Genomic DNA, 24541 nt, shown 5'->3' with positions numbered 1-24541 from the left:
AATAGCTTATAAAAAAGGTAAACTATTAGACTCAGAATGCCTAAAATGAGAATGTCATAATCCATTATATTAAACGTGTCATTGCTTTGATGAATGACTGAACTATGTACCTCAAGAATTTCTTATGTTTGGAGCATTTTGCTTTTGTTTGGGAAATTCATATAAATAAAAGACAATTTGTAGAGAATCCTATCAATTACTTCTGTAGGGATTTGTCTTAATTTAATGGCTTGTGGTGTAAAGGATGAACAAATGAACACAGAATAATTTTTCACATTTATTAACTCATTGTAGGGAGGGGTTCACTCCAGAATACATTTTCTGCGTTTGGATAAGGAATGAACCCTGACAAAAGCCACCATCAACATTCATTGGGCATGTCTCCAGTGTGTTTCTTTGGGGACAAACTAACATAAGCATCTTGGCTCAAGAATCCTCTGGGATCCCGAGGCAGCTTACAGAAGAAAGAGGCAGTTCTGGTACACAGAGTATGAGGACTCCATTGACCTTTTAATGTTTGGGATAAATGACAGCCTTAGGGTTATGGATGTCTCCAAGCCTAGAACCCAGAGTACTTTAACAAATGCAGATATTGAGAATACATGTAGATTAACAACATATCTACCCACCACTGCAGCTGATAATACTCTTCCAGTTCCAGTCCCCACTCAGCACCAGGACACCCAAGGACATCACCACGGGTGGAGTAACTGGCGGTCTCTGTGGTCTTTGCATTAATTCAGAGTCAGTTCTTAAAAGTGTCCTTCTATATTTTCATGAGCTCCTGGTTGTTGTGACCTTCTTATAAGGACTGAAAGTTTGAGTTTTAATAAATGTCAACTCCAAGGGTATTGCTTGGCTCCACCCTAATATTTACTTCATCAATAGATCAGGTGAATGTAAGTATTCCATAGGTTTCATTTATGAACCAGGGAGAGATGGTGGTAAATGGACATCAGAATAATGACAAACACTACCATGTTGCTGTGTTTAGTTCCAAACCTTTATGGCTTCTTATGAAACCTGGAAAAGCTCCCTCAGATTTCCATCCAGTTTACCTCCAGTATTAATTCAGTCATGTCAATTAAAGAATACTCTCTGACAAATATTTTCTTCCATTTACTATGTTCACAGGATTCCTTCCAGAAGAAATTCACGGACTTTGAATAAGTTTTACACTCTTACTGAAGGAATCCCACATTGTTGCTATCATAGGACTTCTCTCAAGTATGAATTTTTTGGTGTTTAAGCAGGTTTGAACTTCTGTTAAAGGTTTTCTTACAGTCCTTACATTTGAATGGTTTCTCTCCTGTATGAATCACTTGATGTCGAGTAAGTGAGGAGCTACGGGTGAAGGATTTTCCACACTTAACACATTCATAGCGATTATCTGCAGAAGGGAGTCCTGGATTTTTATTACTGCCTTCATTCTCACTGAGGGCTTTTCCACATTGATTGCCTTCCCAGGTTTTTGTTGCAGCGTGAATTTTTTGATGTTTAGTAAGGTTTGTACGTCGGTTGAAGCATCTTCCACATTCACTGCATTTATAGGGTTTCTCTCCTGTGTGAATGATCTGATGTCGAATGAGGGATGAACTGCGGCTGAAGGCCTTTCCACACTGATAACATTTATAGAAATTCACTATGGTATGACTTTTGGGGTGCTGAATATCTGTACTCAGGCTCAAGGCACTTCCACACTTATTATATTCTGAATGCTGCTTACCTACTGAGTCTAAATTAAATTCAAAGTTAGTTTTAAGCTGATCACACTTTGGGGAATCCTTTCTCATAGGAATTCCCTGTTGTGTATCAAAAACTAAGTTAACTGACTTAACATCAGAGTTTACCTTATTTTCACTATATTCAAAGTCTCCCTCCTCAGTGTAGACTATATTAGGAATGAAAACTTCTTGTGGCAAATTTATGTCCCAGGGTTCCTGATTTCGATATAACCAGTCATCACTGTTCCAGACATCTAAAGGAAAATGTCCACCTTCGGTCAGTCTTGTCATAATCACTGCATGGGATGATTCTTCTCCAGAAATCCTCTGTTTTGGGACTAATTTCTGATTTTCTGAAATTCTCTCCCTGTCTAAAAATAAATAAAAAATTCCATGAACTGGAAGAAAAATTGCTTAATTAGGAAAGGAATGCTAAGCCACATAAGTGTATATACATATCTTATGGTTCTTTAAATACAGAATTGAAATGTGAGGTGGGGTTAGAAAACAAGGATTATAGAAGAAATAAATGAGATAAAAATATTAAAAAGAGGATGAGGAGATCATAAAATATGAGGAGAGCTATTCAGGAATACTAAGGAGAATACACGGAACTTGGCAGAATATCAGTACATATACTGAGATGGCATGGCATATCACATTTCAAGCCATCACTGGTTCATAACTAGTCTGTGAAAGTTATACCTAATCTTGCTTTCTCCAGTAACTTGTCTCTTTTAACCCAAGCTGTTTCAAATAATAAGCCCTTCTAAAATACCAATTTAATCATTTCTTTAGGAACATGTCTAAATTTATAGGCCCCGTACCTTAACCATCTGAAAGCAAACCTGCAATTATAATGTCCCTATTATCCTTACAGTAGCAATTATTCCCTGTATTTAACAGAGTCAGAAAGAACTGAAACATATGATAGCATGGAAACTATTCTTATTCTGGGCGCAAAATCACTCCTGATTCTAAAAGTGCTCCAACATTTTTCTATGTGTTTCTTAGGACTCAAAACTTTACCTGTACTGATTCACGCTGGGTTTTTATCTTTTCACCTCTCTTTAGTTTCTCTATTTCTTTTGATAAAGTTTCACTTCCTTCTCAAAATTCCTTTTTCACTTAGTTTCTGTGTATATATATACACAGTACACTGTGCATTCTAGCATTTTTAAAAAAATTAAATTTAAATGACCTTTCTCTTTTTCCACATAATTTCAGATATGTCTAACATTGTTATCTTCCGTGATTTATCAGTAGCTAAGTAAGATCTTCAGCTTTGCAGTTTCACAGTTTCTAGGATATCTCCACTTGACTATCCCTACCCTCTTCCAAAACTCAACAAATGAAAGACTATCTCCCTCCATGTGAAAACGGCTTCCCTTGACATCCTCATTTTTGTTCAATGAGTCACTGGTCGTTTAACATTTACACTGGAGTTTATAAAGAAAACTTGAATAACCACGGCTCTTCATCCCTTACATCTAATCTGTCCTTAGTTAATACTGTTTTACTTGATGAAATGACTTTTACCTCAAAGCAGCTCCCACTGATACATCCAGCTTTGTCAAGTATATATCAATTCGTCCTCCTTTACTCTAATTTCTAGGCAAAATCCTCATTTGTCTATACAATGCCCATGCTAGAAAGCAGACTATTAAATCAGAATCTCCTAGGGTGGAGCCTAGGCATATCCTGGAAATATTGACTGCAGTTTTCCTGTCTACCTCACCAGTGTATGTTGGATGTGTGGGAGCAGATAACTTGTTCCTTGAAGTCACAGGTTTTCAGAGCGAGAGGAATCTCTTCCAAACCTGGACTTAATTCACAGAATGAGTTTCTGGACTTCAAACTTGATGTCATAATGAGATGACATCAGAGGAGACAGTAAATGTAATTAACCAGGAAAATGAAGTCAATTTGTGGTCAGAGGACAAACTGCAACAGATCAAAATCATGGCACGTTCTCTGATATGCTCCTCATAGAGAAGTGCAGGGTTTTTTAGTGTTTTTTTTTTTTTTTTCTTCCCCAGGAATTTGGGCTGATCCTGTCCCTGTTTAGTCAACAGAAATGCAGTAGAAGTAATACTAGGCTACTTCTGGGCCTAGCCTTTAGAAGACTGACAGCTTCCAATTCCTCTCAGGATGTTTCCTCTCAGAGTATGGCTTCTGTGCTGTGAGGAGTCCTTGCCTCAGGAAGCCAGGTACTGGTATTCTGGTCCACAGCACCAGCAAAATTCCCATGACAGCCTGCATCAACCTCTAGCTATGTGATGAGTCATCTTGGCCATTCCATCCCACTCAAGTGGGAACACTGCATCCTCAGCCAACATGATATGGAATGTAAGAATTCCTAAGTCAACTCACAAAACTGTGAGAATTACTAAGATAACTGTTTTAAGTCACTAAGTTTTAGGATGATCTGTTAGAAGTAATAGATGATCAAAACCATAATTGTTCTAGCAGTATTTATTGAACAGCAAAATTCCTGGTTGGATTTCCCTATTAGGGAAATGTTCTCCTTACATTTGTACAACTCATTTTTCATGTAACTTCTTTACTCCTATTTTAAAAAATCACTTTCATGTATTTTGTTATTTTCAAGTCACTTAGTTCTAAGATGTAGAAAACCTACTAATATTTTTACTTTATATCTGGCCATCTTACTAAATCCTTAACAGATATAATAATTTTGATACTGAGGATATATTTTGATATATATGCATGCCTAATTGCATCACTTCTCAGTACAGCAGAAACTAACACAACATTGTAAATCAACTACACATCAATTAAAAAAAAAATAAGGCGTCTGTGTTTCTAACCCACACCACTGTTTCACCTGTTCACATAAGAAAAAAACAGTCAAGCAATGACTTTTTTTCTTCAAAATTTAGCTGGTTTGTTGTCACCTCCTGACTATCAACTCAAACCCAACTCAAACTGGTTCATACATTATCTGTGTATTTAATGAACAGAAGCTTCTTACAAATGCCTCAGATCTGCCTGATTCTTACCAACAACAGCTGTTCTTGGGATTTCTTGCTCCATTATCCAACTTTCTTTCTTACTCTCCAACTTGGAGGTCTCAACTGGTTTGGAAAGTAGATGCTCTTTTCATGGGGAAAAGGAAACAAAGACATTTCAGACATTTTTATAGGGAAGAGAATTCCACCCCAAAATAGTGGTCTCTGAGCTGCTAAAGCCAGTGAACCTGTGTATTTCTAGCTCTACATCAGAAAGGACTTTCAATCACATTCAGCAAGAACATCTGCAATTGTTCCCAAAAGTTATTAGAAAATCTAAACCCAAACTCAAATGCCCTCAACCACTTCAGCAGTCCTGTAGTTTTTAACAGAAGATGAAGAGACTACTGGGCTTCCCGGGCGGTGCTAGTGGTAAAGAACCCGCCCAACAATGCAGGAGACGTGAGAGGTGAGGCTTGGATTCCCGGGTCAGGAAGACCCCCTGGAGGAGGGCATGGCAACTCACTCCAGTGTTCTTGCCTGGAGAATCCCCATGAACAGAAGAGCCTGGCAGGCTACATACAGTCCATAGGGTTGCAAAGGGTTGGACACGACTGAAGCGACAGCACACGCGCACACATGAGGGGACCACTGAAGGGCAGATCAGGTAAACACACAGACACCTCCTTCCTGCAGGGAATTCAGGTTCCTGTAGTTCTCCAGCATCACGTGCCTGTACAGGGTCTTTACAGCAGGGTCCAGTTGCCCCCACTCTTCTTTGCTGAATTCCACAGCCACATCTTTGAATTTCACTGGTTCCTAAAACATTAAGTTCCTGTTTAATTAAAGGTCTCTGAAATATCAGTATTACTACAGAAGAAATGAATTTGGAAGGAATAGGGTAGGTGGTCACAATATACAAAAATAATTGATAGGACAGTGTTGGGAGTTCTAAGTGGTAAAAAATCAAGTTACATGAGGGGGCTATCAACTTGGTGTTCTGTGAGGGCTGCAAAAGGAAAATGAAGAGCTGTCCTAACTCTAGATTAGCTTGTATTTTAATTGAAGAGAAAAAAACAGTCAGAATAACTGTAGAACAAAAAATTACTATAGAGTACAAATAACACAAGAAGAGTTCAGAACAGGAAGAGTTTAAGGTAGAATTGTGGGAAATTTGTAATGAAGATGTAGGCTCTGTTAGCAGAAGAGGGAGCATCTCTAATTGAGAAATGCAATCTTTTAATGCTTCATCCTTCACGTCTCAGAGCCCAGTGTCACTCTGTTAAATACGTAGTTTTTTTTTTTCTTTCTGATTACCCAACAAAGTAGCATTCTTCCTAATCAGTCTACAGGGTTATGTTTATTTTCTCTGTAATAATTATTACTATCTGCAATTATCTTATTTGCTTGTATTTGTCTGTCTACTTCTACTAGAATATAATCTCCACAAAGGCAGGTGTTTTGTTTTGTTTGCTGTTATATTCCCAACCCTCAGAAATGTTAGGCACTGCAAAAATACTTATTATAAAGGCCCATTAGTTGTTGCACTTCTCTGTTCAGCACTCTTAACCTTGTCCTTCTAGGCACCATCAATCACACTGAAATACAAATCACACAAACTGTCCTTACCTCAGAGCCAGTCTTTGTGAATAAGTTTGTCTACATGTGTTCTGCTTCACTTTTCCTCTCTTCAACCCTCAACAATTTATTTGGCTTCTATTCCCATGCATGCATGTACCTCCATGATGCTAAGAGAATAGACACTACTCAGCTGTACTTTCCTGAACTTTTGAAGAACTGAAATATGAAATATACTTGAAAATGCTCATCCTTTGCTTTCAAGGTGACATCATATTGTCCTGGTTTTCCTCTACAACTTTGGTCCCTTCATTTCAGTATCCTTTGTGGTTTCTTCTGCTCTTGCCTATTAATTGACATTGCTCAGGATTCTGCCCTTGGTTCTCTTTACTTTGAATTCTAAACATTCCCTGGGGAGGCCCTATGCCTACAGTTTCAGTTATCATCTACAATCTTGAGGGCATAGATGCACAGAAAATATACAAGATTAAATATTTTCCAAAAAGTGTATCATCAACTAAAATGGGTCCAGTGTCCTGTGGGAGAATAACAGTCATGCCTTTATGTTCAAAGACCAAAAAAGAAAAGGCAAGATGTTTCAATAAAGGACTGGAATCCTAATTTACCTGGGATTTGCCTGTTATCAAGTCAGCTTCCATTTTCTCTTTCTTGAAGCTCCCTTTCTGATGCAGGACAGAATCCTTGCAGGTTTTACCTAAAGATGAAGAAAACATAAGGGATAAACATTTTTCCCTGGAGAAACTTCTAATAATTATAGCAGTTTCACCATGCTACTTCAGAAGCTTGAAAAAAATGTCAAGTTCTACCAGCAACCAGAATCTCCAGGGGTGGGGCACAGCTTTTAATTATTTATTATTATTATTATTTACTTTTTGACTGCACCATGCAGCATGCAGGATCTTAAGTTCACTGAACCAGGGATCGAAACCACAGCCTCTGCAGTAGAAGCGAGGAGTTTAAACCACTGGACCACTTAGGGAAGTCCCAGATCTTATAGTTTTAAAAAGGTCTAAAAGTGATTCTGATTTTCTACTAGGGGTGGAGAACTACTGGATCAGAGAGAAGAGGGAAAATAATACTTTGATGCCTCATCTGTGGTTATAGCAGATAAAAAAAAATAATAACTTTAATCTTGTCAAAACTAAATCCTAACTAAGGCTTAGCCACCACAGGCTGTTAATTCTACTGGGAGCTAAGAATATTTTACCTAACCAATCACTTCCTCAAAGACATTGGGGATTACTCTGCTCAAGGATCCTTTTCCTCTAAGTTGCTTTGTGTATACTACACACAGACTTAATGACTCTTCCAGGACATAAAAATCTTTGCAGCAACCATTTCTGTTCTCCAGCCCTTTGGTGAGACATACACCCAAGGGCTACTTTCTAATGTTACTCCAAGATTCATTAGTTATACCACTAATCCTCAAATGCCAGACTATGGACCAGCACTGGCCTGAAAGGACTTCACCCTTATTGATTCAGGGTGAAATAAGAAAAAAACATAAATAAGGCAAGAAATATTTATGAGACAATTTTGTAAATAAAGGCAGAATTGAGGGAAAAAAAACCCAAAATTTCAACAACATGCCATTTGAATTTTGCCATAAGATTATAGTCTGTTTAGTGGAGATGATGAAATTCCAGCTGAGTTATTTCAAATCCTAAAAGATGACGCTGTAAAAGTGCTGCACTCAATATGCCAGCAAATATGGAAAACTCAGCAGTGTCCACAGGACTGGAAAAGGTCAGTTTTCATTCCAATCCCAAAGAAAGGCAATGCCAAAGAATGCTCAAACTACCGCACAATTGCACTCATCTCACATGCTAGTAAAATAATGTTTAAAATTCTCCAAGCTAGGCTTCAGCAATCCGTGAACCGTGAACTTCCAGATGTTCAAGTTGATTTTAGAAAAGGCAAAGGAACCAGAGATCAAATTGCCAACATCTGATGGATCATCGAAAAAGCAAGAGAGTTCCAGAAAAACATCTATTTCGGCTTTATTGACTATGCCAAAGCCTTTGACTGTGTGGATCACAATAAACTGTGGAAAATTCTGAAAGAGATGGGAATACCAGACCACCTGACCTGCCTCTTGAGAAACCTGTATGCAGGTCAGGAAGCAACAGTTAGAACTGGACATGGAACAACAGACGAACTGGACATGGAACAACAGACTGGTTCGAAATAGGAAAAGGAGTATGTCAAGGCTGTATATTGTCACCCTGCTTATTTAACTTATATGCAGAGTACATCATGAGAAACGCTGGGCTGGAAGAAGCACAAGCCGGAATCAAGATTGCCGGGACAAATGTAATAACCTCAGATATGCAGATGACACCACCCTTATGGCAGAAAGTGAAGAACTAAAGAGCCTTTTGATGAAAGTGAAAGAGGAAAGTGAAAAAATTGGCTTAAAGCTCAACATTCAGAAAACTAAGATCATGGCATCTGGTCACGTCACTTCATGGCAAATAGATGGGGAAACAGTGGAAACAATATCAGACTTTGTGTTTTTGAGCTCCAAAATCACTGCAGTTGGTGATTGCAGCCATGAAATTAAAAGACGCTTACTCCTTGGAAGGAAAGTTATGACCAACCTAGATAACATATTAAAAAGCAGAGACATTACTTTGCCGTCTAGTCAAGGCTATGGTTTTTCCAGTGGTCATGTATGGATGTGAAAGTTGGACTATAAAGAAAGCTGAGCGCCAAAGAATTGATGCTTTTGAACTGTGGTGCTGGAGAAGACTCGTCTTGAGAGTCCCTTGGATTGCAAGGAGATCCAACCAGTCCATCCTAAAGGAGATCAGTCCTGGCTGTTCATTGGAAGGACTAATGTTGAAGCTGAAATTCTTAATACTTTGGCCACCTGATGCGAAGAGCTGACTCATTGGAAAAGACCCTGATGCTGGGAAAGATTGAGGGCAGGAGGAGAAGGGGACAACAGAGGATGAGATGGTTGGATGGCATCATCAACTCGATGGACATGGGTTTGGGTGGACTCCGGGAGTTGGTAATGGACAGGGAGGTCTGGCGTGCTACGGTTCATGGGGTCGCAAAGAGTTGGACGTAACTGAGTGACTGAACTGAACTTTATTCAGGCCTATAAAACTTTGTGAAACCTCCGTCCCATAATTCCCCAGACAGTGACTACCACATGTTTTTTTAGTCTTATCATTCTTGGAAATATGCAAGATATATCTTGAAAAGATGCAAAAGCCTTAAATCAACCATCCTCCATTTTATCACTCTTAGTATTATTTCCTTTCCTTAACTCTTCTTCCCTCCTGACCTCCTTTCTGACCTTTACAATTGTATTCTCTGAAACTCTCATGCCATTCAAAGAAAAATTCATAAATTGATACATTCTTAAGCCTTCTATATTCTTTCTCCCTTTTAATTTAAAATGGATCTTGCCCACCAAAGTCACCTTCTCCATTCTCCACTATTATGGTCTTGGCAGTTGCTTAGATATAGTCATACTTTCTCCATACCCACTTCCTCAAAAAGATTTTTTACTTGCTTGACATTTTTAAAATTACTGATTCAATCTCTTCAGCTGTTTTAGATGGGTTCAAAGTCAGTTTGGGTCATTTTGAAAAATTTTCTATTTCATCTAAATTTTCAGTGTCCTCTTTGATTTATGCAAGTTTAATAATAATCTCCCTACCTTTATTCCCAATCTAAGTGATTTTAGTCTTTTTTTTTCTTGATCATTGTAACTAAACTTTTATCAATATTGCTAATCTTCAACTTTTTAAACATTTTATTAAGCCTATATTCTTTGTTTTCTGTGTCCACTAAGTGTGTTTCATCAGCCTAGTGGTTAGCTAGCGATTCCAGAGATTTCCTTAAATGCTTGAAATCAAGGAGAGGAAGCCTGATGGACAGGGAAGCCTGGCGTGCTGCAGTCCATGGGGTGGCAGAGAGTCGGACACGACTGAGTGAACTGAACTGAACTGAATTGAACTGCGGGAGGGGGAAAAAACTCAAAACCATTCCCTAGCCATTGTAGATGGGCTGTCTGCATAGGGAATGCCTTCAACACTTAGCCAGATAGTTATCACCTCTGCTTGAGCAGAGCCTGAAGACTGGACAGAGGTGAGAATCAGGGAATCCTCAGGTCTTTCAGAACACATACCCAGCCTCCTAGATCTCTAAGAATTTGTAGGAGCTTTCAAATCCCTTACTCCCTAAAGCACCTTTCCTCCCAATCTTTTTGTTTAGTTTAAATGTTTGTCCCAACTGTTTTTTGCTGTCCCAGGTGGCAGGAGTTAATACAGTTTTCATTAAATGTTTTCAACAAATGCTAGTCAGTAGCCTCTCAACCCTAAGAGGTCTGTGTATGCTTAGTCACTCAGTCCTGTCCAACTCTTTGCAACCCCACGGACTGTAGCCCGCCAGGCTCCTCTGTCCATGGGAGAGAATTCAGGCAAGAATCCTGGAGTGGATTGCCATTTCCTCCTCCAGGGGATCTTCCCAACCCAGGGACTGAACCCAGGTCTCCTGCATTGCAGGCGGATTCTTTACCATCTGAGCCACTATGAGAAGTCCCCCTGAGAGATCTAAGTTAGGTAAAAATAAAGGCAGACCCTTTAAATGGATTCTTCAGGGATCCACGGTATGTTAAAAGAAACCAAAAGCCTTTCCCAGTCCTGTATTATCCCGCAACCTCTCATTTCCTTCCCAACTAAACTTCTCAGGAATAGTCTATAATCATTATCACATTCTCACCTCATATTTCATATTTTTTTTAACCCATGTGATAGGGAGAATAATAGGCCCCTTGAGATATATATTTATGCCCAAACCCTTGGATAAGATGGCAAAAGGGATTCTGTCACATTAAAGATCTTCAAGATGAAGAAATGATTCTGGATTATCTGGGTGGTCTCAATCAAATCACGTAATTCTTGAAAAGCAGAGAACCTTCCCCAGCTGTGGTCAGTGAGACAGAGAAAGTGAAAGAATGAGTGTGAGCAACTGCATGTGTGCCAGTACACACTGTGACAACAGAATGGAGTGTCAGAGAGATGGCAGTGTGTGAAGGACCCAGTTCACCATGGCCAGTGTGAAGATGGGGGCAGTGCGTGAAGGACCCAGTTCACCATGGCCAGTGTGAAGATGGGGGCAGTGCGTGAAGGACCCAGTTCACCATGGCCAGTGTGAAGATGGGGGCAGTGCGTGAAGGACCCAGTTCACCATGGCCAGTGTGAAGATGGGGGCAGTGCGTGAAGGACCCAGTTCACCATGGCCAGTGTGAAGATGGGGGCAGTGCGTGAAGGACCCAGTTCACCATGGCCAGTGTGAAGATGGGGGCAGTGCGTGAAGGACCCAGTTCACCATGGCCAGTGTGAAGATGGGGGCAGTGCGTGAAGGACCCAGTTCACCATGGCCAGTGTGAAGATGGGGGAAAGGGAGCATGCGACCCAAAAAGAAACCAAGAACTGCTGAAGCCTTGATTTTAGCCCAGACAGACCCATGCTGGACCACTGATCTAATCAACAATTTCAATCAATTATTTTCAGTACTCATTGTTACAAGACTTTTTTTTTTGGTTGCAACAGTGTTCAACAATCCCTTCTTGCAGATTTCTTCTTTCTTAGCTCAAGACACCAATCTTGCCTGGTTCTTTGACTTTCTGGATTACTCCTTTTTAGCCTACTTACCTTATTTTGAGTTTTCTTATTTTTCTCAGTCCTTCATTTTATTTACTTTTTAGATAAAAACAATATAACTTCAACACCTATATCATCACTGTTTCTAATTAATAATTCTTAGTCAAATATCCAGTCATTGCCTCACGTGTTTGTTATAAGGTGCACACACTCACATGATGAGTTACAAATCTTTCATGTTTCTTTTAATCTCTAAATATCTCTTCCATGCCCCTCCCTACTTCCTTAGAATTTTGTTCTAGAAACTGGATTGTCTTGCAGTTTCTGACAAATTAGATTTTACTAACGGCATTCCCATGGTATAAGTTTAACACATTCCTCTATCTTAGATCTATATTTTCTATAATGGTAGCTAAAGCTATGTGTGTGTGCTCGGTCATGTCCAACTCTGATTCCCATGGAATGTAGCCCACCAGGCTCCTCTGTCCACGAATTTTACAGGCAAGAATACTGGAGTGGGTTGCCATTTCTTCCTCCAGGGAGTTTTGTATATCAGTTCAGTTCAGTCGCTTAGTCGTGTCCGACTATTTGCGACCCCATGAATCACAGCACGCCAGGCCTCCCTGTCCATCACCAACTCCCAGAGTTTACTCAAACTCATGCCCATCGAGTCGGTGATGCCATCCAACCATCTCATCTTCTGTCGTCCCTTTCTCCTCCTGCCCCCAATCCCTCCCAGCATCAGGGTCTTTTCCAATAAGTCAACTCTTCGCATGAGGTGGCCAAAATACTGGAGTTTCAGCTTCAGCATCAGTCCTTCCAATGAACACCCAGGACTGATCTCCTTTAGGTTGGACTAGTTGGACCTCCTTGCAGTCCAAGGAACTTTCAAGAGTCTTCTCCAACACCACAGTTCAAAAGCATCAATTCTTCGGCACTCAGTTTTCTTCACAGTCCAACTCTCACATCCATACGTGACCACTGGAAAAACCATAGCCTTGACTAGACGGACCTTTGTTGGCAAAGTAATGTCTTTGCTTTTTAATATGCTATCTAGGTTGGTCATAACTTTCCTTCCAAGGAGTAAGCGTCTTTTAATTTCATGGCTGCAGTCACCATCTGCAGTAATTTTGGAGCCCCCAAAAATAAAGTCTGACAGTGTTTCCATTGTCTCCCCATCTATTTCCCATGAGGTGATGGGACCAGATGCCATGATCTTAGTTTTCTGAATGTTAAGCTTTAAGCCAACTTTTTCCACTCTCCTCTTTCACTTTCATTAAGAGGCTTTTTAGTTCCTCTTCACTCTCTGCCATAAGGGTGGTGTCATCTGCATATCTGAGGTTATTGATATTTCTTGTGGCAATCTTGATTCTAGCTTGTGCTTCTTCCAGCCCAGCGTTTCTCATGATGTACTCTGCATATAAGTTATATCTATACCACCTCTTAAATACTGGGTCTTCCTAAGAATCTGTATTTCTTCTACTTCCGTTCATACCTATAAGTTTACATATTTTTCCTTCTTGATTTTAGTGCAAAAAGACCCACTAATTTACAGACATGTAGGACTATAATTCATATTGTTTTAAGTAATAAAATTAATGGTAACATGTTATAGCAGCAACAAAAACTACTAAACTTCTACTAAAATGGCTTCAACATTAAAGCCATATTGTTAATTACATATTAGATGATTCATTGTGGCTGTCGCACAAAGACCTCAAATTCAATGTGTCACATAATTAATATATCCATCTCTCCTTCAACAAAATCTGTTATTTAACACCCCATTCATGCAAGGCAGAACATTTATCCCATTCACAGACAATATGTAAATCTTTCTGGTTTAAACTCCTGTTTTCCCAATACTTCCTCATTCTCTAACACCTGATCTACTACAATAGTTCCTAACTGGTTTTCCTATTTTCAGAGCTCTCAGTGCTATTCTTTATTGCAGATGTTGATAAACTTTTCCTATAAAGATCCAGATTATAAATATTTTATTTAGGCTTTGCAGGCCATACAGTTTCTGCTACAACCAATCAACTCCAGTCATAGTAGGAAAGCAGCTATAGACAAAATGTGAACAAATGGGATGTACCTGTGTTCCAATAAAAATTTATTTCCAAAAATATCTGACCTGTGGTCATGGTCTGCTGACCCCTGCTCTACAATGAAACCAACAGAGTAGTTTTGAAAGGCAAATCAAATTGTTTTACTCCCCTACTCAATCTCTGAGCTGTCAGTTCAGCCGCCCTAGTATAGTAAAGTTCTCCTTGATACCATTCAGCTTCAGAAAAAGTTACTATGCTAAGTGAAATAAGTCAGACAGAGGAAGACAAACACTCTATGATATCACTTACATGTGGAATCTAAAAAATACAAAAAACTACTGAATATAACAAAACAGAAACAGACTCACAAACTAGTGGTTACCAGTGGGAAGAGGGAATAGGGGAGGGGCAAGAAAGGGGTAGAGAATTAATAGGTAAAAACTATTATATATAAAATAAGCTACAATGATATATTATACAATAGAAGGAATACAGCCAATATTTTATGACTATAAATGGAGTATAATCTTATAAAATTGTGAATCACTATATTGGAAGGACTGATACTGAAGTTGAAGCTCCAATACTTTGGTCACCTGATGCAAAAAGTGGACTCACTGGAAAAGACCCTGATGCTGGGAAACACTGAGGACAGGAAGAGAAGGGAGTGAGAGAGAACGAGATGGTTGGATGGTATCATCAACTCAATGGACATAGTTTGAGCAAACTCAGGGAGACAGTAACGGTCAGGGGAGCCTGGCATGCTGCAGTCCACAGGGTTGCAAAGAGTCAGATACAACTTAGAGACTAAACAACAACATATCATAAACCTCCAAGTTATATAATATTGTACATCAACTATATACAAATAAAAAAATTTTTTAACATAATTTTTCCTCATATGGGAGAGGGTCAACTATTCTACCTCCAATTTTCTATATTCTCACCTTCATCTTCAAGCATATCAATCACATCCTGTATGAGGCTCACCACTTCTTTGCTATTCTTCGGATGTTGTAAATTCACCCAAGTCCTGACTTCTTCAGGGAGAATTGTCAGGAACTGCTCCAGCACCAATAATTCTAGAATCTGCTTCTTTGTATGAATTTCTGGTCTCAGCCACTGAAGACTGAGTTCCCAAAGTTGGCTCAGGGCTTCACGAGGCCCAGACACTTCCAAATACTGGAAATGCCTGAATTTCTGACGAGAGGCCTCACAGTCATCTGTCTCCACGACTGGGATGGTTTCCTGCTGCCAAGACGTATTTGCTCTCAGGACCTCACTTTGTTCATGAGCCAGGTTATGAGGTTTTGAGATAGTCATCAGCTTGCTCAAAGGATTCATCTTCCTCCACAGAACTTCCACTGCAGTTCAAATTTGTCTTACCAGAAGATTCTGTCTCACCAGAAGTGGTGAGTCAATAATTCTCAGGCTGGGGCTAAGCACTTGTGTACAATGTATATATGCAGTGAGAAAAGTTCCAGGAGCTTCAGACACACAGTCAATATTCAGGTAACTGAGAAACTGAAAAAAAAGACACAAATGAGATCTAGGTCAAAAAGTATATCCCTAGACTGTAATAATTAAAAGCTTTCATTTGTTAGGATTTGCTATGAACCAGTCTGCAATGTTCGACAGGGCAATATTCAAGACTTACAAGTCTACCACAAGTCATATTTGGCACCAGCTACTAAGAAGGCTACTAGACAGAAAACAAAGCTTGCTAGCAGAGGACTGAGGAACTAGAATTTTTCTTCAGTGGGAGTTTTCAGAGTTTAGCTCAAGTGCAAGGCAATGTGGCCCATGTAGGTTGGGCAGAAAGCATCTTGACTGAAAGGTTCCTTCCACAGGACCAATATCTAACGACTCTACAAGTGAAGTTGTCAGAGCTCCCCAAAAGAGCATGCCTGATTATAAGAGTCACTGCAGTCAGAGAAGTTCAAATCCAACTTTCAATCTGGTTTACAGTTCTCCCAGTCCAGATGCAATTTACCATTCAGGAGTCATGTTTATTGTAAGCCACTAGGCCAGTGGTTCTCAGGTGCAATTCTGCCAACACAGAAAATCTGGCAATGCCTGGAGACAGTTCTGGTTGTCACAAGTGGGGCTGTTACAGGCATCTAGTGGCTACAGCAGGGAAGCTTCTAAACACCCTGCAGTGCACATTAATCTCCTTATAAAAAATAACTATCCAGCCCCAAATGTCAATAATTCTGAAGCTAAGAAACCCTGATATAGTCAATATATAGTGGCTAAGAGTACACACTTTGGAGTCGGAGACATGCGGTTCAATCCAGACGGGACTAGTTACTACATGTATGAACTTGAGCAAATTATTTAGCCAAAGTCTGAGTTTTCTCAACTGTAAATGCATGTAACAAAATCTGTCTGATTGAATTATAGGGATTAAAAGAACACTCAACTCACTTCTAGGCAGATAGTAAGCTCTCAATACATTATTATATACTATCATACACAACACAGATACGTCTGCCTATAAGTATACCTTACAATCTGGCCAAAAGTTTATGCATAAACGTATTTCCTGACCTCATTAACTGGCAATGCCCACCTGAATAGATCAATCAGCATTCAAGTAAGGATTAATAAACAAAGTAGGGGAAGGATAGATGAAGGCCTTTGAAATGAGAGTGTGATAGAAGGAAAAATACAAAATGCTAGAGAGGACAAGGAAACATTTTAGAATACGACATTCCAGGGGGAAAAAAAGGGGTTTGGAAATAAGCAGAATCCATAACACTAAAGGCAAAAGAAAACATGTTCCAGTTGATAGCTATTTTCCATGAAGGCAGAAATGAACAATTCTGATACTGATATACACTTGTGCTGGAACTGAATAATAAGTAAATGGCGTGCAGTTTGTGAGAGCCAGGTTTCTCAATGTTTGAGTGGGAGTTTACAGATAACCAAGGGAAGGAGGCCAAACGATCCATGTGGTAACGAATTAGAGCTGGAGATGTCAGTGTGAACTTATGTTTCGCTTAATACAGGTAACGAATGTTACATACAGAAATATCTACAGATATATGAATATATACGAGTTAGTATACACACATATATTTCCTTGCTCTGTCATCAGAGTAGGCATAGAAGCAACACCTAGCTCCCAGATATTGGTTTGTAAAACCATTCTTCAATAAAAGGAACCAGGATTCCATGGACAAGTGGATGATTTGAGGACTGGGGTAGGAAATATATAAGATGAGCATGGCACATCTTTTTTTCTTTAATTATAATTTTTTCCATTTATTTTTATTAGTTGTAGGCTAATTACTTTACAATATTGTAGTGGTTTTTGTCATACATTGACATGAATCAGCCATGGATTTACATGCATTCCCCATCCCGATCCCCCCTCCACCTCCCTCACCACCGGATTCCTCTGGGTCTTCCCAGTGCACCAGGCCTGAGCACTTGCCTCAGAGCATGGCACATCTTAAAGTGCCAGAAAGTAGAGACATGCTCAGAAACAAAACAAGACACATTTACTGGGGCATGTCAAAGGCACACAGAAGCTAAGTGAGAGCTCCCAATGGTCAAAGCTGGAGCAGCATGAACAACTGAATGAAGTAATACTGGATTATAACCCAAACTATAAAATAAATACCCTTAAGCCACACTGATATACATGACTGAATCAATCAATAAATGTGGAAGAATACACAAATCTCCCATGAGAAGAATTCCAAATATTTACATACTCAGCCCTTCAGGAGGTACAGCATAACTCTCCAGTGAGTGTGGGCTCTTTGTAGTGATTTCCTTCCAAATGAGTACACTATGGAGAGGAAGAAAAGTGCATTTATAGTGGAGAAAGGGCTTCCCTGGTGGCTCAGATGGTAAAGAATCTGCCTGCAACGTAGGCGACCTGTGTTCGATCCCTGGGTCAGAAAAACCGCTGGAGAAGGGAATCGCTACCCACTCCATTCTCCATTCTTGCCTGGAGAATTCCATGGACAGAGGAGCCTGGCGGGCTATAGTCTCCGGGGTTGCAAACAATCAGACATGACTGAGCAACTAACACACACCCACATACATACACACACACACACAGGAGAAACCTCACAAATGCTACTTCAACCAGGTGATGAAGGGTAACATCAATAGTGGTAAGTCACATTGATAGTATGTTCCCTTGAGACAATGTGGTGAAAATAGCACTTTTCTCTCTGTGATCTTCCTTCTCTAAACCCATAACTCCAATCTAATCATGAGAAAAATAATCAGACAAATTCTAAAAACGGGCTTCCTTTAACATACCTGACCTATACTCCTCAAAATTGTAAAGTCATTAAAGGCAAGTTTGAGAAACTGTTATAGCCAAGGGCTGTAAGGATATAAAACAAATAAACAAAATATGGCATCCTGGTTGGGACCACAGATTGGAAAAAAGATATTAGGTAAAAACTAAAGAAATATGAATAGAGTATGGGCTTCAGTTAATGTATCAATATTATTTCATTAACTGAAATATAATTAAATAGTATTTCATTATCTCAATAATTGAAATAGGTGTACCATACTAATTTGTCACTAATAGAGGAAATGGTTTGGGTATATGGAAACTGTACTTTTCTGTAAATGTAAGACACTTGCCTGATGTCTACAGATTCAAAAGGATGTATTGTAACCAAAGAGAATTAAAAATCCTGTTGGTAAAACAGGAATGAGGTAAAAGTAAGTATCAAAGTAGATTAGCAGACTTAAAATCTTGATTGGAAGCAGCAGAAAGCAGAAGTAACACTTCATTGAACCAATGATATGACAGAAAAGTCTAAAAATGTCTCCCAAAATATGGAGGAAAAGGGAGAAAAATTATGGTAAAAAATAAAATCATAGGGAAAAAAATTTCAAATCAAAGTGATCCATGCACATGGCAAAAGGAAAAACAATCAAATGGCACATGAGAACTTCTATGAAAAAAATCAACCATTTTCTACCTTACCTTAATTTCTATGTCCAGATTTACTCCAGAAAAGTGTTTTTTTTTTTCTTTTGAAAACTGATGAAAGCTTTTATGTTTTTTTCTTTGAGTTATGGGGGATTTCTTTCACTTGACTTTGAAGAATTTATTTTTAACAAAAAATGTTTCTACTAGTCACTTTAAATTTATAAAATTTAAATTCATAAATTTATAAACTTTAAATTTATTCCTTACTGATTGTTCTCTTCCCATAGCATTGTGCTTGCACAGTTAAAATATCATTTCAAATTTCTCTGAAGATTTTCCTGTTTCCTAAATTCCCTTTGATTCTGTGATCAAGGTTTTTAATCATCGTGGCTTTTAGACATCAAGTGTTCCCCAGTTTTCTGCTCATATTTAAGAATGAAGTGTTAAGTTGATTATTCTAGATTGTCATATGAATTTCTACTTCTTCTGTATCAGTAGGCTGGTTTCCTAAGGGGTATTTGCCCTGAATGGGAGACTTACCAAGAGTTATGTGAATATCTTGTCACACTGCTTATTTAACTTAAATGCAGAGTATATCATGAGAAACTCTGGGCTGGATGAAGCACAAGCTGGAATCAAGACTGCCACAAGAAATATCAATAACCTCAGATATGCAGATGACATCACCCTTATGGCAGAAAATGAAGAAGAATCAAAAAGCCTCTTGAAGAAAGTGAAAGAGGAGAGTGAAAAAGTTGGCTTAAGACTCAACATTCAGAAAACTAAGATCATGGCATCTGGTCCCATCACTTCGCGGCAAATACATGGGGAAACAATGGAAACAATGACAGATTTTATTTTGGGGGGGCTCCAAAAATCACTGCAGATGGTGACTGCAGCCTTGAAATTAAAAGACGCTTGCTCCTTGGAAGGAAAGTTATGACCAACCTAGACAGCATATTAAAAAGCAGAGACATTACTTTGCCAACAAAGGTCTGTCTAATCAAAGCTATGGTTTTTCTAAGAGTTGTGTATGGATGAAAGATTTGGACCATAAAGAAAGCTGAGTGCCAAAGAATTGATGCTTTTGAACTATGGTGTTGGAGAAGACTCTTGAGAGTCCCTTGGACTGCAGGGAGATCCAATCAGTCAATCCTCAAGGAAATCAGTCCTGAATATTCATTGGAAGGACTGATGTTGAAGCTGAATACTTTGGCCAATACTTTGGCCACCTGATGCAAAGAACTGACTCATTTGAAAAGACCCTGATGCTGGGAAAGATTGAAGGCAGGAGGAGAAGGGGATGAAAGAGGATGAGATGGTTGGATGGCATCACTGACTCAACGGACATGAGTTTGAGTAAACTCTGGGAGTTGGTGATGGACAGCGAGGCCTGGCGTGTGGCAGTCCATGGGGTTGCAAAGAGTCAGACACAACTGAGCAACTGAACTAAACTGAACTGATGTGAATATCAGTGAGACATACACATTGGCAAGCTTAGATTTAGGGTGAGAGGAGGAGCTGGCTGTCAAGCTATGGGCTCCCTACACAACAGAGTGAAAAGATTTTACTATAAAAAATGTCAACACCAAAGCTAAAAGTCTTCATTCTCCTCAGATGGTTTATTCAATTTATTTAGGAAAGAACCTTTTGTGGGAGGAAGGTGCTGGAGCTAAACTGCTTCTCTATGCATGTGGAAAGAGGGCTGGTAGTTTGGGGAGATATATGAATAGTTGTTTCACATGTAACCCTTCACTCAACCCCTATTTTCTATTTGACTTGGCCTGCCTGCTCTATTGAAACAGCTTAAGAGTCACAGAGGCAGATGGGTTTCCACTTTCACTGTTGGTCACCTCCTAGCATATTCTAAGTGGTGGCCTTTGCTAAGCTGTTTCTTTAAACCATATTTTCACTGTCTTGTAGAAATATTTGAAACTATTTATATACTCATTAAGATCCCCATTAAATGGGGACACAGGGCAAAGTGGATCAACTCAGGAAAAATTCTGAGACCCAACACAAACCTTCTCCAAACTTTAGGAATGTATGGGTTTATTTAAAAAAAAAAAAAAAGAAGTTCCAAGTGCTGAAGAGGTATCACTCACTGAGTTTCAGCAAAAGAATGAACTATGGGCCCAGATACTTTAAGAATTAATAATATACAAGGAGACAAAAGAAGAAACAGTTCACAGATCATATGTTAAAAACAAAAACCACGAGAGCATTTAAAAAAAAAAAAGTAGATTTAACAAACAAGAATATCCATTGTAATGATAAATGCACTCAGTAAAAATTTAACTCAATTACATAAAAACTCAAGAGACATCCAAAAGAACTCCAAAGCTTAAAGCAATGATTAAAAAAATAACAAGCAAATGTAAACAATAAAATAAGCAGGGATAAACTGAATTAAGATATATATTGAATTGAAAGCACAAATGAATGACATTAGACAAGGAGGAAACTTTTAAATGATCGAAGGCACAACTCATGACATTATGACTACTCTCTGTATCAAAGCACATAAGTGAAATATATTTAGAGCAAAACTTTCAGAAAACAAGAGATGTGATCAATAATAGCCTAATATAAATAGGAGACTAAGACAACTTTTTTCAGTCCTTACCAAATAAAACTAAAATTAACAGCACAGAGGACATGAATATGCTTACTTTGATATACAAAACCAGATAGAATGTAATTTCTATTCAAGCACTTATGAGAATGCTTTAAAAAGCTGCTCCTTATTAAGGTACCAAAACTCTTCAATAAACAAAAGGTAAACAAAAGTTGTACAAACTACATTTATTATCAGAATGAAAACTAGCTCTTAACACCATGTAGAAATAGAAAAAACAATCTCAACTACTCTGAAATTTAACTTTTGCTTCTAAAACACAACTCAAATTAAAAATACTTCAAACACTGCACTTCAAAATCTATATAGCACAGCTCAAGTTCTACTGTTAGGAAATAGTGAAGCTTTACATATATAATTAAACAAGGATGAGATGAACTACACATTCAACTCAAAGAGAGAAAAAGTATCAAAATACACTAGGGATTAAGAATTAATAAATTACTCAGTATAAATTATTATAGAGCTATGAGGCCAGGTTAGAGATGTTCAGAATGACATGCTGGCTCTTAAAGATTTCAAAGGAGGAACAGTATGGATGATAAACGGACCAAGGTACCCACGTGACTGCGAATAGCTTAAGTGCTCTGTTTAAGGGAGGAGCAGTGGACTCAAGCAATGGAGTTAAGAACTGTCGAAGTTTAAACTCTGAAGTATTAAACAGACACCTTTAAGGACGATGGTGTAGCTCAGGATGAGGAGTTAAGGCGCTAAGCCAGTACCTCTGAAGGAAGGGCTCTCAGTAAGGCGCTGCTGCTGCTGCTGCTAAGTCGCTTCAGTCGTGTCCGACTCTGTGCGATCCCATAGACGGCAGCCCACCAGACTCCGCCGTCCCTGGGATTCTCCAGGCAAGAGTACTGGAGTGGGGTGCCATTTCCTTCTCCAATGCGTGAAAGTGAAAAGTGAAAGTGAAGTCGCTCAGTCGTGTCCGACTCTTAGCGACCCCATGGACTGCAGCCTACCAGGCTCCTGCGTCCATGGGATTTTCCAGGCAAAAGTACTGGAGTGGGGTGCCATTGCCTTCTCCCAGTAAGGCGCAGGTGACAGGAATTTGGAGAGTTAGATTAAATAGCCAGCTGACCACCAGTTCAAATGATTTTACAACATCAAGGAACTGGAACAGACGCTAATTACGGGGAATAGGTAGTATCTGTAAGAAGGGTTGTTTTTAATCGAATACGTCATAGGTGAGCAATACCCCGAGGTAAGGATACTCTTTCACCTCCGAGATTAGCTTGAAAAAGGAGCTTAAAGCAGTGTCTCAATAAGCATCTGAATAAAGAGAATGCTTACAAAAGCCACTACTTCATTAAGGTACCAAAAACTTCTTCAATAAACAAAAAGTAAACAAAAGTTGTACAAACCACGTTTATTATCAGAATGAAGACTAGATCTTAACACCAAGTAGAAATAGAAAAAAACAATCTCAACTACTTTGAAATTTAACTTTTGCTTCTAAAACACAACTCAAATTGAAAACACTTCAAACACTGCACTTCAAAATCTACATAGCACAGCTCAAGTTCTACTGTTAGGCAATGGTAAAGCCTTACATATATAAACAAACAGGAATGAGATGAATTACACATTCAACTCAAAGTGAGAAAAATCAACAAAAAATAGGGATTTACAGATTAGAAATTAATAAATTACCCATTATATTTACTACTAAATATAAAATTACTAAGCTACTTTTAGCGCGTGGCCAGGAATGACTGAGAAAGCAAGGCAAGTTGCAATGAACTTTTCTCCATTTTCTTTTCCAGTTAATCGATCCAATCACACTTGATCTGGAATCCACGAGTCACTCCAAATCAAGCTGAGCAAGATATATTTACCAGGGTAAGCGCCTGGAGACCGCCCGCATCGCAGAATTGAAGGGGAGACAGGGGATCTGACGTGGAACCTAGCCTTGCTGTTTCCCAACCATATCCTGCTTACTTCTCTCCCATGCGCTGACTTCCTTCCACAGCCCAGGCCTCCACGCCTATCAGGTCGCGCCATCCTCCAGCGCCTCCAGCAGAAATTGCAGAGCGCAGAGCTGGAATCCGGGCAACTGCAAACAAGCCGAGGAGGCCCAAGCGCTCCGCGTGGATGCCCTCTAGCCGGATTCCCGATTCCACTCTCCGCCTCCTCACTGCCCGCTGAGCCGCGTGAGGCCTGCAACTACTGCTCCCAGCCAGGGCTGAGTTCAGTCACACCCAGGAGCCAGTTCAGAGGAGCAGCACAAGTCTCCCGCCCGGTCGGGGAAGGGAGCTTGCGTCGGTAATCACTCCAGAACTGAAGTGCAGTGGGTCACACTTGACCCTTACTCCCCGGCGCCGGTTCCGTACCTCTTAAATTCCAGGAGCAGGCCGACACACCTGCGCTTGCTCACCAGGCTTGGCGGGAGCCCCCAGCAGCACCCGCGGCGGAAGTTTGTACAGTTGACCAGGGGGTGGGGCCTCTCCCAGACCCGCCCCTTTCCCAGGCCCCTCCCAGTTTGTAGATTTGAGCCCAACTCTAGTGCCTAAAGCCGAGGGCCACCCATAGGGAAGGTGGGAGGCTTGTCAAACTTCTGTGGCTTCCTCCATCTACATCTAAAACTGACCGAAATCTTTCTTACATGTTTTCACTGCCCACCTAACCATCTCCCCTTTCTCCTGGAATCAAAAAAGCAGACAGGAATATGTAGATACTCTAGGTATGAGAAGGGGTAGGATTTAGTTTCATGGGCTATGTGTCATGGATATTTGTTAGTTTTAAGCTTCTGATCATTTGAATAACCTTTCTATAATTATAGTTTGGGCTTCCGTGGTAGCTCAGACAGTAAAGCGTCTGCCTACAATGCGAGAGACCTGGGTTCAATCCCTGGGTCAGGAAGATACCCTGGAGAACGAAATGGCAACCCACTCCAGTATTCTTGCCTGGAAAATCCCATGGACTGAGGATCCTGGTAGGCTACAGTCCATGGGGCCTCAAAGAGTCAGACACGACTGAGCGAATTTCACTTTCACTTTCACTTTCACTTCTATAACTACTGTC

General features: G+C 39.7%; 1 protein-coding gene across 3 annotated transcripts; it reads right to left on the bottom strand.

Annotated features, from left to right (window-relative positions):
* Positions 1–295: 295 nt before the first annotated feature.
* ZNF215 (zinc finger protein 215) lies at positions 296–23892 on the bottom strand. Of its 3 annotated transcripts, none has more exons than XM_065944415.1 (6): positions 23851–23892; positions 14915–15491; positions 6901–6989; positions 5380–5515; positions 4748–4843; positions 296–2095 (listed from the first exon to the last, which is right to left on the bottom strand). In XM_065944415.1, exons 2-6 carry the CDS (start codon positions 15309–15311, stop codon positions 1224–1226), a joined length of 1590 nt encoding a protein of 529 aa, XP_065800487.1. In that variant the 5' UTR covers positions 15312–15491; positions 23851–23892; the 3' UTR covers positions 296–1223. The 3 variants fall into 3 exon arrangements, with proteins under 3 accessions (XP_065800487.1, XP_065800486.1, XP_065800488.1); XM_065944414.1 differs by lacking the exon at positions 23851–23892 and adding an exon at positions 23356–23439; XM_065944416.1 differs by lacking the exons at positions 6901–6989; positions 14915–15491; positions 23851–23892 and having other exon boundaries at positions 5223–5504.
* Between the last annotated feature and the right edge of the window lie 649 nt (positions 23893–24541).

This window comes from Muntiacus reevesi, chromosome 9 (assembly GCF_963930625.1).
Source record: "Muntiacus reevesi chromosome 9, mMunRee1.1, whole genome shotgun sequence".
NCBI classification, from domain to species: Eukaryota; Metazoa; Chordata; class Mammalia; order Artiodactyla; family Cervidae; genus Muntiacus; species Muntiacus reevesi.
This window is presented reverse-complemented; position numbering and strand designations above follow the sequence as displayed.